At 58.5% G+C, this 17,188-nt stretch overlaps 2 protein-coding genes across 2 annotated transcripts in view; one reads left to right on the forward strand and one right to left on the reverse strand.

Moving 5' to 3' along the window:
• Positions 1–38: 38 nt before the first annotated feature.
• Positions 39–9,418, reverse strand: degO (trypsin family; the record flags this gene model as incomplete). Its single annotated transcript, XM_002950374.1, has 11 exons — positions 39–265; positions 366–507; positions 2,001–2,510; positions 2,902–3,042; positions 3,596–3,762; positions 4,538–4,629; positions 5,368–5,691; positions 6,014–6,192; positions 7,691–7,755; positions 8,401–8,415; positions 9,400–9,418. 11 exons carry the CDS (start codon positions 9,416–9,418, stop codon positions 39–41), a joined length of 1,881 nt encoding a protein of 626 aa, XP_002950420.1.
• Positions 9,419–9,955: 537 nt separating this feature from the next.
• cog3 (component of oligomeric golgi complex 3) overlaps positions 9,956–17,188 on the forward strand; it is a gene marked incomplete at its 5' end in the record, with an annotated part of 11,841 nt that continues 4,608 nt past the window's right edge. Inside the window, 10 exons of the mRNA XM_002950248.1 lie at positions 9,956–10,027; positions 10,110–10,208; positions 10,441–10,662; positions 11,470–11,796; positions 12,385–12,697; positions 13,239–13,426; positions 13,646–13,705; positions 14,446–14,697; positions 15,459–16,129; positions 16,462–16,597. Of these exons, the coding sequence (XP_002950294.1) occupies positions 9,956–10,027; positions 10,110–10,208; positions 10,441–10,662; positions 11,470–11,796; positions 12,385–12,697; positions 13,239–13,426; positions 13,646–13,705; positions 14,446–14,697; positions 15,459–16,129; positions 16,462–16,597 (2,340 nt within the window). The remainder of the gene's footprint in view (positions 10,028–10,109; positions 10,209–10,440; positions 10,663–11,469; positions 11,797–12,384; positions 12,698–13,238; positions 13,427–13,645; positions 13,706–14,445; positions 14,698–15,458; positions 16,130–16,461; positions 16,598–17,188) is intronic.

Raw genomic sequence — 17,188 nt, forward strand, 5'->3', positions numbered from 1 at the left:
CGGTTGCTTCCTAACAGTTCGGAGTTCGACACGTGGAGCTATCTGTCAGGAAACGGGGACCTGGGAGGAGTTGCTGGTCTGGGGCAGGCTCCGAGGGAAGGGCGCAGGGCATCCTCGCCATGCGCATGGCACGTAGTGCAACATGTAAATCTATCCGCAGTGCGCACACGGCAGCACTCCCGTGGCGCAGCTGCTAATCGGGGCGCACTGTCCTTATGTTCGGCCTCCGTGGTTGTGACTGTCGCCTGCTCGCGAAGGCCAGCGCCTGCTCGCGAAGGCCAGCGCAGGGCGGGTTGGCTGCAAGGGTTCAGAGCTCGGATCTTGACGGATTGGTTGGGACACGCCAACAGGGTCGCGGTACTTACCAGCCAAATGCGGGCGTTGCTCCTCCCCTCTGGGCTCCCAACCGGAGTTTGCGAGAGTCCTTGGGTAATTGAGGGCTGCCAAGATGGCCGCACTTGGTAGGGGCTTTGCTCGGGTGGAAATGGCGAATGAATAGGCCCGGGGCTGTAACACCAGTGCAGGCACAAGCAGGGTGCTGGAAGGTTCCTCCCTACAGGGTCCTTTCGTGGGGCAGCAAATCTGACACCGCAAGGGTGTCTAACCACAGCAGCGAAGGGCGGACTACGTGAGCTAGTTTACACAAGGCTGGGAAGAAGAACGATGGCATGCACGGGTGTTGTCGTCGTCATGAGCACCATCTAGGCGTGTCAAGTACTTTGTCTATGTCTAGTATAAGCTCATAGCCTCGTCAATTCTGACTTCAAGCTCAACGGTCTTGCCAAACATGTCTTGCTGTGACTCATGTGTGGGTGGCGGCGGAGGAGCTGCTGCTGCTGCCACCGGTTGACGTGCGCTCCACACTGCCGTAAGTCCGGAACTCCCTGGTATGTACCGTAACAAACGGGCAGACCCAAAACTGGGGCTGTATGTGCTGTGGCGGGCAGGTGTTGCCGTTTGGAGGAGTGTCACGAGACGCTCACTGATGTAGTCTAGGACGGGGAAAGCAATATCCCCCCTGGAGCGGATGGCACGACAGGTCGGGAGCCAGTTTGCGCTGTTTGGTGTTGACCTGTTCGGTAAGAGGTACAGTGCGGGGTGGGGCTTATGCACCGATAATCCTTCTGGATTCGTCGTAGATAACAGGAAACATTCATGGCTGGCCCTTCAGGCCTCCTTCAGGGCCCCATCATAAAATCGTTTTAGTAGGGTGACCCACAGTCCACCACACCACGCTGCGTCTGAAGATTACGGGCACCGCCAAACGCAGCCAGCGGGCTCTCCGAACCCTTTGGTCTGCGACATAACTCCGGTCCCATGCCCCACTGGCCCTTAAATAATCCGCCCACCCGTACACCTACCCATCAGCTCAGCAGTTGTCTCTTTGAAACTGCATGTGGGTTCACCCACTCACAGGAGCATCCTTACGCCGCATCCTTACGCTTTCCGTGTTCGCGGCTGGGGGCTGGAGGTGTCCTGCTTCTTTAAGGAAAAGAGCCACCCGGCCATACGCGCTGCCGTAGAACTTTCACTGCACAGCATGTATGCCCTTCCGCCTCTCTCGCAGCGACATGATGCACACCGTGGGAGAATTCCCGTGCAATTTACATCGCCACGTGCGCCAGATGGTCCCAGACACATACAGGGCCGCAAGGTCGCTGGCGCCCCTCAGCTTTACATACTCTTCTACAACCTGGCCACGGTGTTATGCATGCCAGCAATGATTATAAATGCACGAGCGGGGGCACCTTCTCTCCTGCACGTAGTCCTACAAAATGCGAACGAAAGTTGCGAACGTCAAATACTATTGTCTACGGCTCCGAAGTCGACGTAGCTTCCAACGATGCTCGCGTCCGTCCACCACCTCCGCCACTGCTCCGACCCCGCGAACCGGCCCCGGCCGCAACAACGGCTTTTGAACCCGCCCCACCACCGCGCCCCAAGCCTCGTAGCCCCCCATCGTATAATGGGCGCAAATCCTCCGAAACCGCATGCTGCACCTCAAACTCCTCCAGCATCGCACGAGTGTCCTCCAAGGCGCGCCGCAACGGCAACACCAGGACCATCCGGTTAGATAGCTCCAGAACCAAGTTCTCCGGGTCGTACGGCGGGCCTTTACCACCACCGTCGTCGTTATGGTTCGCATCCGATTCATCCTTGTCGTATGCGGTGATCGCGGAGACTACGGCAGGGTCCGACAACTCGGAGACCAACCTGCCGCCTTCGCTGTCTTCGTCATTCGCGTTAGTGGCTACCTCTGTTGGCGCCGCTGCCGAAGTTTGCAGGGCCGCGGCGCCGCCGTGGCGTCTGCCGTTGATGCGGCGGGCTCCGCCACCGCCACCCGTGGCCGCCGCAACCATAGCATCCGCTAGCAGTGTCACCAGGTGCCGCATGTTTACGACGTGGGTGCCGTTGCAGCGGACTACTCTCTGGTACATGACGGCTCGTCGCTCGTAGCCGTCAGTGGCGCTGCCCGGCCCCATGTCCTGGCATTCCGCCACCACCACCACCTGTGATGGCAGCAACGACCGGTGGTGTGACGTGATGACGACAGTGGCCGCAGGTGCAGGTGATAACGTGACCAGCTAAGCTAACCAACCAACCAACCTTATAAAACTCATATATATATATATATATATATAATATCTTATATATATGCACACACTGCTTCGCTGGACTACTTCCTTGGGTACAGAGTTCCTTGCGGGCACCGTCTTCACCAGTCCCTGCCCGCGGCTCAGTTTACTGAAATACACAGTAAACTGTGGCGGCTGTATCATTGGCTGTGAGGGAAATGTTATTTGCCACCCAGCCACGCCTCTGCAAACCATCACCGGCACTCCGGCCGTCAACCATCATCACAGGACAGCCCACCACTCCCACCACTCCCACCAGTCCCACCTGCTCATCCGCCCTGGAAGGGTGGTTGTGCCACTCCCGCAGCAGCTGTGCGGGAGCTCGTACCGCCCAGCTACGACCGAATGCGCCCTCCAGAAACGGCGCCGACAGCACCGTCAGCACCAGCCCCGAAACCACCGCGTACTGCGGTGGCCGGCCCGCCAGGTGCAGCGGCAGCAGGCGGTGCGGTACCCCCAGGGTTATGGATGCGGTGACCAGCTGGCCCCCCCGAATGATAGTCAGATCCACATCATCCCCTACCTGCATTGCTTCCGGTTGCCGCCACCATTGCCCCCAGCCCGAGCACAAGCACAAGAGGGGTAATGGCGAGGAAAATGGAAAGGGAGGAGGTGCTTGTGTGGTCGCCTGTATTCTGGAAAGCATGTGATCAGCTTATGACGGGGTGTAATAAACGGTGTAAACAAACTCTTTTAGTAAAACCGTGTGAGTTCCCGTACGTCACGACTGACGGACGGTTATATTTAACGCATGCATGCATGATTGGAACGGGACCGTGCCCAACCCGTGGGCCCGATCCGCCCTTCCGTCAATTCATGCCCTCCACCGATGTCCCAGCGCTCATTCCCCCCCTCATCCCTGCCTCCCTCCCTCCCCTCCTATTCTTTACAGTTGTCTCTTTTCGAGAGGTTTCCATGTGCACGACGTAACTCCCGCCCGCCCTCTCAACGCAACGCACCCTGAACTGGCTGACGTGGTAGGAGATGTGGATGCTGTCCGCACCGTTCCGGAACTCCACCGTGCCGTCATTGCCCACCGCCGCACCCCCCACGGCTGCCAGCACGTCCAGGGGCTGGGCGAGGGCGGCCAGGGCTGCCGTGGGGTTGAGGGATGTGATGACCACACCTGTCAGCGGGGGTGTGCAGGATGGGGGGGAGGGAGGGAGGGAGGGAGGGGGGTGTTACGTCAGAAGTCCACGACACTATACGCAATGGCAAGAATACCAGTGCAGTGGCGGTGTTGGTGGCGGTGTTGGTGGTCTTGGTGGGAAGGGTGAAATTGAGGTTGGGAGATTGGAAACCTTGGATTGGATAAAGAAGGCGTTGTGCAACAGTGTGTGTGCGTTTGACAGGTGTGTGTATGTGTGTGTGTGTCTGTCTCGTGCATCGGGTATGGGAGCGGGTCATCAAACCACCCGCAGCTGCGTATGCCCCGCCTTCCCCTCAGACGATGGGGTTCGCTAGGGAATGGGGTGGGTGTTCTATATTAAGGTGGTTGAAGGGGAAGCGGAAGGAGAGGGGTGATGGGGCCTTGCAGGCAGCGGACGTGTCGAAGGCACCTGACCCCCATCGCTCCATGAATACATCATCACCATCAACATCACTATCAACACCATCATCACCACTATGAACACCATCATCACCATCACCACCATCAACACCATCAACACCACCATCACCACCACTATCAACACCACCATCAACACCACTATCAACACCATCATCACCATCAACACCATCAGCACCACCATCAACACCATCATCATCATCACCATCAACACCATCATCACCACCGTCATCACCATCAACACCACGGTCACCACCACTATCATCACCATCATCACCACATAGTCCCCAGTCCCCTCTCTCGCCCCCGGGAGGGCCCCGCCTCACCCCCCCACCTGTCTGCTCAGCTGACATGCCCGTGAAGCGCCTCAGCGCAGCCGACTCGGTTCGCTTCCACTGAATACCCAGAGTGGGAAAGCCCTGGTAGCTGCGGAGCGGGACGGGGGGGGGACGGGACGGGAGGTACGGGGAAAGACGAGGAACCACAGACGAGTGAAGCTGATACCAGAACGTGGGTGGAAGACCCGCGATCGGGTGGAAGACCCGCGATCGGGTGGAAGACCCGCGATCGGGTGGAAGACCCGCGATCGGGTGGAAGACCCGCGATCGGGTGGAAGACCCGCGATCGGGTGGAAGACCCGCGATCGGGTGGAAGACCCGCGATCGGGTGGAAGACCCGCGATCGGGTGGAAGACCCGCGATCGGGTGGAAGACCCGCGATCGGGTGGAAGACCCGCGATCGGGTGGAAGACCCGCGATCGGGTGGAAGACCCGCGATCGGGTGGAAGACCCGCGATCGGGTGGAAGACCCGCGATCGGGTGGAAGACCCGCGATCGGGTGGAAGACGCAAAATTGATGTCGCGACGGGTGGGACTCGGGGTTGGGCGGGTGTCCTCGAGGGTGACCGGGCACATGCTGAATCATGCAACCGCCAGCACGTGCAGGAGCTAATGGTATGATGGTGATTTCTTCCCCTCCTTTCATTCCAAAGAAACCCCCCACGCCTCAACCTAACAAAGCGGGAGCTCCCTTTCCCCCAAGCCCACACCCCCAATGACAGAATTCAACCCTTTTCCTCCAAACCCGCTCTGCGCACTCGCTTCGCCGTGCCTTTCCTTTCCCCCCCCCCCTTCCCCCCTTCCCCCCCAGCCGGCACCCCATCACCTGCCATGCCGCTGAATATCTTCCAGAAAGCGCGCCACGACGGCCGCCGGGACCGCCGTCGCAGACGCCTCCGTTTGACCTCGTCGGCTCGCCCGCCGCCCCACCCGCCGCCGCCCATGGCCCCAGCGCTCGCCGCCTCCGCCTCTGCCGCCTCCGTCGCCGCTGCCACGGGCATTCTTGTTAGCGCCGCTACTGCTTGCCGTACGCGCAAACACAAGGCCCAGGAGGATGCCCCTGGAGTCCACCACCGCCGAACCAATTTGTTCCTTACTGAGGCCAACTGCCACCGTCATGCCAAGGAGGCGTTGCATCGCGGAGGGGTACCTACGAGGAGTGTGTTAAGGGGGGGGGAGGGGAGGGGGGGAGTGTGTGTTTTATGGTGAGGGGGATTTAGGGTTTTATCTGAGTTAAGCTGTACGACAGCCGCCCGTCAGGGGTTTTTGTGTGACTTGTTAGGCGTGTTGAAGTGTGACGTGGATGTGATACGCAGATGGATACATGTGGTGTGTGCGGATGTGCTGCCGCAGAGGAGCATTGCGGGAGAGGATTCTTGTTGGTGTTGATGTTGGTGTTGATGTGGCGGCGGTGATGGTGGTGGTAGTGGTGGTAGTGGTGGTGGTGGACACGCACCCTCATCAGCACCTACGTGACAACCTCAGTCCGCATGACGGTCGCAGGCGCCGACCGCGGCCTCGGTTGGCCATCCTCGTACGACACTACAGCCACCTGCTGCTGCAGGTGCGGCAGGCCGTACGATGCCAGGTTGTACGGCACCACTGCCTCCCAAAACTCCGGAGAATTCACTCCTAGCACCGCCAGCTCGCACTCCAAGCCGAGGTGCAGCAGGCGGGCGGTGAAGGGCTTGTCGCGACCCGGGAGGAGGATCCTAATCTGGCCATAATAGCAAAAACGGCCATATATTGTCAACGTAGGGAAAAGATGTCAATGAAGGGCGGGTGTGGCCATACGTCGGTGGTGAGGGAAGGAACGAAACCCGCAGAATGGCGGCTGCGGGAGGTGGTGGTTGTGGTGGGGTGATCAGATGCTATGTGTACGACGCACAGACAAGAGAGTGGTTGAGGATATAACAGGATTAACATCAAAGAGGAGCAGGGGCATGTGTTAGAGATTGTCCCGGGCTGCAGTCTCTTAGCTTTATTGTTTAAATTTAATTTCAAATGGTAAATGGTAATGGCGGAGGACGGCGGTTTGGATACAACGGCTGAAGCGGGACGGAGAGGTGGAAAGATCAGGCAGGAAAGAAGGCCCTTTTTTAGGTGTACGGCAGCAGCAGTACTACCAGCAGAAGAAGAAGCAGTAGCAGCATCCTTAGCCCTAGGCCTAAAAGCTGGAACATCCCTTCCTGTTCTGCTCGCCCATCAACCTGATTCCATGTAACCCCTAACCCGACTCACACCCACAGACCCATCCACCGACCCGCACATTCAGGTTCTTTAAAAGCACCACACCACACCACACGCACACACACACAACACAACACAACACAACACAACACAACACACACAGACAACACACCCACAGCTTCATTCGGTAAACAGTTACTCGTCTGCCGTACCCCCCCCCTCCGGTTCCTGCCCGCAGCTAAGTTCATTCAAAAACCCCAACACGGAACGCAACGCACGGAGCGCAGCCATGTAAACCCTAGCTTCACCCAAGTTTCCCCCTCCCCCACGGCCGCTCAACCTGGGAGCCGTACACCACGCTGGCCGCCGGCGCCAAAATGTACGACTCCTCGCCGTACGACACCGCTATCGCATTGCAAGTCGAGGACCTGTCGTAAAACCGCCGCCGTCGACGACGACGACGCGGGGCGGCGGGGGAAGAGCGCGTGAGGGGGCCTTCAGGAAGGGGTCCTAGGAGTCAGTCCAGAGAATCACGACTTTAGGAAGAATCGCACAAAAGAAAACACACACGTGCTATAGTTTCATAAATCGCTCAGTATACGTTTGTCGTTCAGTATATCATTCAGTGTATGGTTTGTCCTTTTGCCGGAAATGTGGTTTTACAAAGACGCCGACAGGCGGATAAATGCTCTGGATCTCGGATCCAAGGGACCTTAGGGGATCTGGATCTCAAGGAGATCTCCCCCGCTCATTCGATTCGTGGACAGTCGAGCATTCGGTGGACAGTCAAACGACCCGATTTCGATGTGAGACATGGGATATAGCACCAACAGAAATTCAGACATACATACCCGCCGAGGTGCAACAAGTATCCTCCCGGTGAACCCAGCACTGCTGCATCAACAGTGTTGAGGAATTGCACCAAAGCTGCCACGGCCCAATGGCCCAATGACCCTCACCTTGCAGGCGGCCACCCCCGCCGCCCCCCGGCCCCCCCCCCCCGCCCCTCCCCCCGCCCCCCCACCTGACTGCCGAGAAGTAGCGGCAGATCGAACCGCGGCAGGTCCTGAACGCACTGCACCGAAACACCCCAGGGAGCAACTCCCCCTCCTCCCCCTCCTCAGACTGAGAGGCGCCCTCGTCCACGTCGTCGTAGTCGCCCCCAGCAGCATCTTCACTGACGGCAGACTGCAGCGGTAGCAGCAGCAGCAGCAGCAGTAGCAGAGGAAGGAAGCAGCCGCAACACTTGCACACCAGCAGCGACGAGCCATCCCCCCATCCCCCCATCCCGAGAAGAACATTCAGTATCCAAAGACAATCCTTTGCCGTCCAACCCCCATATACATACACACACACACACTAAACCACTCTCGCTCCCAAACCAACACGATGGCATGGTCAGTCGGCGCACGCACCCCAATTGGGTCAATCGCTCTTGACCACCAGCAAACTGTTAAACTCTCCGAACACACTTCACTTCCATCACTTCCACCACGGGGGGAAGAATAAGGCTGGCCAGCAGGATGGCCAAGGTGCGGGGCCGGGGGGGGGTTGTTCCCTGACCCTGACGTCTCCATCCCCCCACCCTACCCCCGTCCACAAACGTCCGCAAACTCTTAGTTCAGGCTCAGGGGGTGCACAGGACGATGAGTTGCGAGGTGGCCCTTACCTCCGCTCCTAGAACCTGCAGCAGTAGCGGTGGCGGACGACGGACCGGCGGCCCGACGGTACGGCAACTCCAGCTGCCTCTGGAGCCTCCGCGGCCACCAGGCCTCGTGGCCGCCACTCCAAAAGCGGAGCCAGCGGCAGTGCTTGCTACGGCCGAACCGTCGTGCTTGCTGCTGGATCTGCTACTGCACGTGCTATTGTTGCTGCTACTGCTGCTGCTGCTACCGGTCCGGGTTTTCAAGCTCCAGCCACCGCAGTTCGGGGCATTGGGGCGGCAGCTGGAGCCGGAGTGTTGCTGCTGCTGGCGGGAGGTGAACGATTTGACCCAGGCAGGCGCGAGCGATGGTGGGTTCAGCCCTGGTGCCGGAGCCGGGTGGGGCTGCAGTGCTGGCAGCACTGCAATGACACGGGAAGGGTGGGGGCGGCTAGGAAAGATGCCTGCAGTGCGGTGGCGGGGACTGATTGATGAAGTGCCGGAAGTGTTGGATGAGGCAGGTGGCAGGTGGCACAATGGCCTTTGGGGGAAGAAGCGCGGGAGATGGAGGAGAGAGATTGAAGGCAAGGGGTTCACACGTGTATGTGTATGTGTATGTGCGTGTGCGTGCGTGTTTCCTGAGACGAGATACCGGAGGAGCCCTGGCTGCTGGCGGAGGATAGGAGGTTGAGGGAGCAGTAGCGGAGTGTGGGCCACGGGGTGACCTATCGCAAAAACACTCTCAACCGCATATCTATCCCTGCAGACACCGACCCAAACGACCCGAAAAGCTCACACAAGACACCCATGATAATGGCTACGTACTCCCAAACTGTTTTGTGTGTTTTTGTGAACTTTTTGGGTCGATTCGTGGTGTCTGAAGGGATAGTCATGCGGTTGAGAGTGTATTTGCGTTAGGTGGGGGCCCGGCACAGATGTCGGGGGTTTGGCAGGTAATTGTGGCAGTGTTGAACTCCTTCACAGTCTGTGCACGAGCCTTGCACCTGTCGCTTGCTGTCGACTTACCATGGGCCAGCCCAGCCATATCAGTATCAGGGCGATTGATTCTGAGCCAGCCGAGCTTTACCAGGAGAGTTCGAGATGGCGGCGCTTTGGATAATCATGTGGAAAACAAATCCATTCCGGCTTGCATTAATTCAAGCATGCGTGCGCTCCAAGCAAAGCTGCAGGAAAGGCACCAAGACACTTATGCAATTACAGTAGGCATATCGTAAGGACGTAATTAAATGTTATTGTCATCAGAAATGTAATGGGAAAGGCACGGCACCCATGAACGCCCACCGGTCGCCATTGGTCATTTGTTGCTCTCTTCGTAATTACAAACGGTTGGAATGAGTGCAAAGCGCGTGTTGCCGAGTCCACACATGTTTCACTTTTTACTCCTCATTTGCTAGATCACCAGGCAGCTTGCCCTGCCTGTTAGGTCTGCAATTGGCTAGTAACTAAACTTGCACCACCCGTCATAACTCGCTATTAAACTTAGTTTATTGTATTGCATCGATCATGTCTTAGTGAACCTGCGCTTTGAGCGCGGGTCGGGTGGTGAGACATTTAAGGCACAATGTCAACAGCCGGAGGGGTAAAGGGGCTCAGCAAGACGCTCGGTGGGGTGGCATCAAAAAGTTATAATGTGGTATGTCAGATGTGGGCTGATCAGCGCAGCTGGTGGGGCCCCGATAACGAGCACAGTTACGCTTACCCGCTGACTGTTGCAGGCTGCAATCTGGGAGAAAACAGCCGCTCTAAGCGAAAGCCAACTGCGCACAGTTGAGGCCCTAGGCCAGCTCTGCACGCAAAGGCCCCTGCCCTCACACGTAAGTTGATCGTTTCCGCCAGCTGCTGCAGCTAGCCTCGGCGAGGGGGAGCGATAACGTCAGGGAAGCAAAAAGACTTGGCTCATGTGAAATCATCCTGGGACTCTCCAGCTGTCGCAGCGCTAACCTGGCAGTTGTGCTCATTCCTTCTCGTCCAGTTCCGCTCGCAAGCTTCTCCCCCTCTCGTTTTCATGCCTTACACACCGCACTACGGGATCCGATACATGTGTAGGTCATAGATGAGCAGCGCTCTACAGCTGAAACGCCGGAGAGCCACAGCAAAGACGCCTATGTTGGTACGTTAGAGGACGCTGTGCTCCATAACACCAGCCAATTCCACAAATGGCACTCGGAGCTTGAGGCAGCGTGCGCATCGGAGACGGAGGAGAAGTACAAGCGCTATGCGGACCTGCTTAGCAGCCACGTGGCCTCCTGCGAGCACATCCTCGGCAAGGTGCGCTGCCCGGGTGATGCTCTGAAATTGCAGCGAGAACAGGAGATAAAGGGGTCCGCAAAGGAATAGAAAAGGATCCCACAAGGTCGTTTGGAATGTGCCTTTTCCTGGGTATGTGCGTATTACATGCATATACCCAAGAGCAGCTACCAAGGTAGGGAAAGGTAAATGTTGCGGGGGCAGGATTTGAAGGGGGGATGCGGGCAGGGGGAAGGCATGTTCTGGCCCCGGGGGCAGATGGGCAGGGGGTGGAACTGGGGTGTACGGCTTGGTGCTGGAAAGGATGGGAGGGGGGTACTGGAGAAGACGCGGGTATCTCTCCTTTTGGTCCCCATGGGCGCGAGGGCGAGTGCGCCCAATTGTTGATTGGGGCCTTCTTGGGAGCTTCCTTCCCGGGATTGTAACGGGCATTTGCATCATTGCTTTGGACTCTCCAACCGTTGGTGCCGTTTGGACGTGTCGGCAGCCGATTTACCCCTTTGCTTCTCCCCCTTGCATCATCATCATCATCACTATCATCATCATCATCAGCAGCAGCAGCAGCACCATCATCATCGGCATCACCGGAGCATCACCAGCAGCATCGCCATCACCATCATCACCACCACCATCATCACCACCACCATCAGCACCATCATCATCATCACTATCATTATCATCACTATCATTATCATCACCATCATCATCATCATCACCATCATCACCATCATCACCATCACCATCGCCATCATCAGAATCGCCATCACCACCAGCATCACCAGCATCGTATAACTCCTCTCCCCGCCCCTCCCCACACCCTCCCTGCAGGTGGACGCCACGCTGGAGGCCTTTGAGGTCCTGCAGGTCCAGCACCGCGAAGTGGTGTCCCGCTCCCGCTCCCTGCACGCGTCCTGCGAGCAGCTGGTGCGCCAGAAGGAGGCGCTCATGGAGCTGGCGGAGGCCATCCGGGCCAAGCTGCGCTTCTTCGACGAGTTCGAGCACGTCTATGCGCAGTTCGCCGCGGCGCAGATGTCCCTGGATGCCGACCAGTTCATGGCGCTGCTGCGGAAGCTGGACGACTGCATGGCGTATGTAGCAAACAATCCGCAGTACGCGGATGCGCAGCAGTACAGTGCGAAGTTCAGACAGCTGCAGGTGCAGTGGGGGAAAGAAAGGGGAGAGAGAAGCGGGGGCGGTGTGTGTGAGGGGGGGTAAGGGAAGGGTGTCCACTGGCCGGTGTCCAGTTCAGCACCCGTCCAGTGGAAACACAGGTTGGGGGAAAGGAGGGAGGGGAGGGCTTTGACGACGGGGCTAGGAAAGGAAAACCGCGGACGGCGACATGGCCCAATTTGTTAGACGCAAATAGCTTAACGCCCAGGTGGGGTGATGGGCCGGAAGAGATGGAGGTGGAGGAGGGGGGCTCGGGCTGCGATTTTTTTCGTGGCCAAGCCGGACCTACGGAGGCAGGCACGAGAGAGCTCGAGGTGCATGAGGGGTGTAATAAAGGGAGGACGGGGCGGGACAGGTTTAAGGAGCCACAAGGACTGCGCAACCAGGAGGGAGATGTGCAAGTGAGGCAAGAATGAACCCAGAAATGAGCTGCCGACGTCTAAGGGAAGTCGGACGTCAAGGGCCTCGGTCCAAAGCATTGCCTGCCTTTCGTCCGCATCAGCATCTTTCGACAACCTCCCAAACAACCCCACACTCTCATCCCCCTCATCCCCCTCATCACTCCATTCACAGGGCCGCGCGCTGACGGCCGTACGCGGCAAGGTACAGCAGGTGCTACGTGCGGCAGTACAGCACGTGCAAACCGCCGTACAGCAAGCGGCCACAGCAGCGGCAGGAGCGGGAGCGGGAGGGGCGGCGGCAGCTGGGGGGCCCCCGGGGTCATCATCAGCCAACGGCACGCACGGCAATGGCAGCAGCGCCGCCAACGGTAGCTCGTTGGTCAGCCAGGGCTCCAACGGCCAGGTGGTGCCGCTGCTGGCGGAGGGCGCTGAGGTGCCCATGCTGTATGTGCGATTCCGAGCTGCCGCGGAGCCCAACTTGAAGGGTGGGGGTGGGGGGTCGCAGTGAGTGGCGCTGTGGCTGAGAAGTGGGGTGGGTGCTAGGGTGGGGGTTGATGTGGGGTAGGTGCGGTGGGGGCTCGTCACGGGGCCCAGCGGCAGCGGCAGCGGCGCATGGCATGTGATGTGATAGCCGCAGGGCGCGCTTCCCATTGAGATCTTCCCTCGTGCTTTTTCTGCCGCATTCCAATACGTGTTGGGCTGAATGTAGGGACGCAGTTGCTGTTTTGAGAGACGTTTCTGCACTACCCTCCCGTCCCCTCCCCTCCTCTTTGAACGACTCAAATCGCCGGCTGTTGTTTGCTTTCCCCCTCCTCGTGACTGGCAGGCATCATATCATATCATATATCCCCACCACCCCCACCCCCACATGGTGAATACCCCGTTCTGGGTGGTGGTAAACCTGTAACGTATCCGTCAATCTACCTCTGGTATCTGCTTCAATCGTCAGTGGTTCATCTTACCCCCTTCCGCCGGTGTACCCCCCCCCCTGGATATCACCCCAATACCACCTGGGCCACCAACCAGGTCTCCTGCGGGAGGTGGAGTCCCGAGCTGGTCGACCGGAGTACATGCGGCTGCTGGCGGAGTGCCACAACTTGTACGCACAGGCGCGACTGGCGCTCATAGGGCCCTATGTACGACAACGCATTATGCAGTACGCTGCCCTGGCGCTGCCGCTGTTCACCCGCAACGGCTGCGAGCACCTGGGTCGGGTGGGTCAGGGTGGGTCTGGGGCTCTTGGGTGGGGTCGGGTCGGGTGGGGTGGGTCAACAACTTCACCCCCCACCTGGTTCGTCTTTCCCCCACCTCAACCCAACCCCAACCCCTAATACCCCTTTCCCCTCCCCAAGTCGTCATTGCAGTGTCGTGCTTCCATTTCCTGCGTCTGAAAATCGCCCCCGTGCAATTCCCCCCGTATCTTCCTCCGACAGGTGTGTCAATTGGAGGTGCAGCTGTTTGAGCACTTCTTTCCCGCTCAGCAGCAGGCGCAGGTGGGTAGGGCGCAGGGTGGGGCCGCAGAGGAGAAGGGTGCGGCCGCTGTGTGTGTGTTGGCTGGGTGGTTGGTGAGGGAGGGCTGGCTGGCGGGTCCCGGGACGTGGTGGTGTGGGGGGACGCGGTGCAGTGCGGCAGGTGGGGCAGAGGGAAGGGGGGGGAAAGGGAAGGAGGCCGGGGTGGCCGGGATGAAGGCAAGCGTCTCCGCGGGTCGCAGCCATCCGTCCTGGCCATGTTGATTGATCGCGCGATGGATTGTTTGGTCATCTGTGTGTATGTATGTATGTATGTATGTATGTGTGTGGGGGGGCGGGGGGTGTTGTTGATTAACCTTAGCTGCGATACGAGGACAGCCGAAGTGGGTGCACGAATGTGATGCATGTATATATGTATGTGAGTATGTGTGCGCACACCGCAATCGAAAGGAGTGAGTACGTGTATGACGACGGGAGCGAGCGACCGGGGGATTTAAACGGGCTGAAGGTCCCTGGTAGACAAGCCGCCCCCTGAGTGCAACAACATTCTATTCCACTAAGCTAGGGACCTTCGATTGTCGTCGCTACGAATGCATAAAGCGGGGGAGTTGCGGGAATTGAACCCACGACCTCTCGCACCCTAAGCGAGAATCATACCACTAGACCAAACTCCCAAACATGCGCGCAAGGTGATTAGCACATTATCATAGAGCTCCAAACACCAGCTACCGACTTGCCGTACACATTCCCCTTCTTGCATGCAGGACGCGCAGTCGCACACGAAGGGCGCCGCCGCGCTGGCGGCGGCGACGGCGAAGTCCGGCGTCGCGGCCGGGGTTGCAGGGCCGGGTGCAGCGCCGCCGCCGCCGCCGCCGGTGCTTCCCTCCTCCGCTGACGCGTTGTCGCCCCTCCTTGAGCCCCTCGCCACCATGTTGTACGACCAGCTCCGTCCGGCGGTTGTGAATATGCAGGACTTGGACGAGCTGTGTGAGCTTGTGGATATTTTGAAACACGAGGTACGGGCCGGGCCGGGTACTGAGTAGGCGCCGGATGCTGCGTATAGTGGAATGCGGCTGGCACAGCAGTAGTGGTCGTGGTCGTGTGGTAGGTACACCAGATATCGAATATATCAGATATTTGACACTACCTGTGTAATAAGCTCCTTTCCTTGGTAGCAGCGGGGAGGTGGGCTCCTTTTGGCTGTATGATGTGCAACGCGATATGTGGGTGGGGCCCCCGGGGTGGGGGAAGAGCGGATGTGCTGTGTTGTGGGGAAAGCAGAGCTTCAGAGTCAAGAGTAAGAGGAACACGGACGTCGCGTTTTGTCGTGTGATGTTATGTGGAAGGAAAGAAAAGTACGGGCTCTGCCTTCCCGACCGTTACATTATCATACATATTTCGTTACTGCCCGGGGGCACCATGTCAGATCTATTTCTGGCGTTCAGACTGTGGGCGTTTTCCAAATGTTGTACGTTATGCAAAATGGCTCTCAGAAACCATTCCCGCACTCTAATTTGTTACGACTAACAGTCGCATCCTAAAAATTTGCGGAAGAATTAGGATGTGAATAATCGCCGTGAATATCGAAAGATGCATTCCTACGGTCCACCACTGTGCACCACTCATCGCGCGCTACTCTGCCGCCCCGCTCCAGTCCGCAACGCGTTGGCCAACCACATACACACACCAGGGCTGTTGTTGCGGAGCCTTTGCCCCCCTTACCTTTCTCCCTCCCACCCCCGGATGTCTTGTCTTGTAAACGAACCCACTCGGTCAGGTCCTGGGGGAGCAGTTGGCGCGTCGTGGAGTGGGCGGTGAGGCGCTCAAGCCCCTCCTATCCCGCAGCCTGGCGGACGTGCAAGGGCGCCTCATCTTCCGAGTGCAGGCCTACATCCGGGACGAGATCTCCGGCTACGTCCTCACCCAGGAAGATACGGACTACCCGGCAAAGCTGGAGCGACAAGCGGCGGCGGCGGCGAACGGCGCACTGCCGCTGCCTGCCTCCACGTCAGCCTCGGCGGATGGTGGCAACGTGGCCGAGGACAACGGCAGCGGCAGCGGTGGCTCCGCCGCCGCGCCCGCTGTCGTCGACCCGTACGCGACGCTGTTCCCGCCGTTGCGTGCGACGCTGCTGGTGCTATCGAAGCTGTACCGCGCCGTCGACTCCAAGATCTTTGGCGGCCTGGCACAAGAGGCCGTGTCGGCATGTACGGTAGCGGTGCAGCAGGCCAGTCGTGCCGTGGCCCGCCGGGCTGTGCCGCCAGCGCCATCGGCCGGCGGAGCCGCCGCCGCCGCTGCCGCAACCTCGTCTGCAACGACGCCAATGGATGCGCAACTATTCATGATTCGCAATTTGTTATTTCTCCGGGAGCAGATTGTTCCTTTTGATGTGGACTTTGCGGTGACGGACATTGATCTTGACTTCTCCCACATGCGGGACCACCTGAGGTGGGTAGGGGGGAGGAGAGGAGGGAGAGAGAGGCGCCGCCGTTGACGCCACAATCAGGGTCAGAATTAGAATCAGGATCAGGACATAAATGTCGGTAGTGTAGTGCTGTGGTTGTAATGCAAATTGTCAATGAGTTGAAAGGTGCATGAACGCTGGTATGGCGGGTCACTGTTTACCCATGGGTCACTGTGGGAGCCATTGGGTCATATTTGTCAGCCAGGCAATAAGGCAGTCCATCAGACAGGCGAATGTATTTGTCGTGGATACAGGTATGTATGCATGTATGTATGTATGTATATATGTATGTATGTATGTGCCCACACCCGTACAGGCGCATCATGTTGGGTCAGGAGAGCTTGTTCACCCTGGGCTCCAGCAACGCAATGGTCCGCATGTTGGGTCCCTCGGGCCCCCGGGTGCTCACGTATCAACTGGACTCCAAGAAGGAGCTGGAGAAGGCGCTCAAGGTGTGTGTGTATGTATGTATGTATGTATGTATGTATGTATGTATGTATGTATGTATGTATGTATGTATGTATGTATGTATGTATGTATGTATGTATGTATGTATGTATGTATGTATGTATGTATGTATGTATGACGTTGATTACACTGTGGGCTGAAAAGCCGGGGGCCCAGGGCCGAAGCACAGCGCGGGGGGCGGGTGCATACGGCTGGTTAGTCTCATGCACTCCGCCCCCGGGTCAGGCCGCACGGGAAACGACGGCCGGCACGCAACAGCGCTTGTTTGGCGCTCCAACTAGACGGGATCTATGCCCGTTGGTCTCCTAACATAAACGAAGTCGCAACTGGGGGGCTCTTCCTGCCGACCGAACGAACCGAGCATCTCAGAGAGCTCGCTACCAGGACTTGGGCGACCGGGAGCCCGACGAGTCTTCCCGGGCTGGGGAGGTCACCAAGCTCAAAAATCCTCACGCAAAAAAGAGCGCAAAGAGCTCACACCACAAGACGCCAAACAGCCTCCTGAGACTACTACCCTCCTCCGCCTCTCCCTCCCTGGGCTAGTCCAGGGGAGATAGCCCCCGTCGAGGGGGAAC

This window comes from Volvox carteri (assembly GCF_000143455.1).
Source record: "Volvox carteri f. nagariensis unplaced genomic scaffold VOLCAscaffold_18, whole genome shotgun sequence".
Taxonomy (NCBI): Eukaryota; Viridiplantae; Chlorophyta; class Chlorophyceae; order Chlamydomonadales; family Volvocaceae; genus Volvox; species Volvox carteri.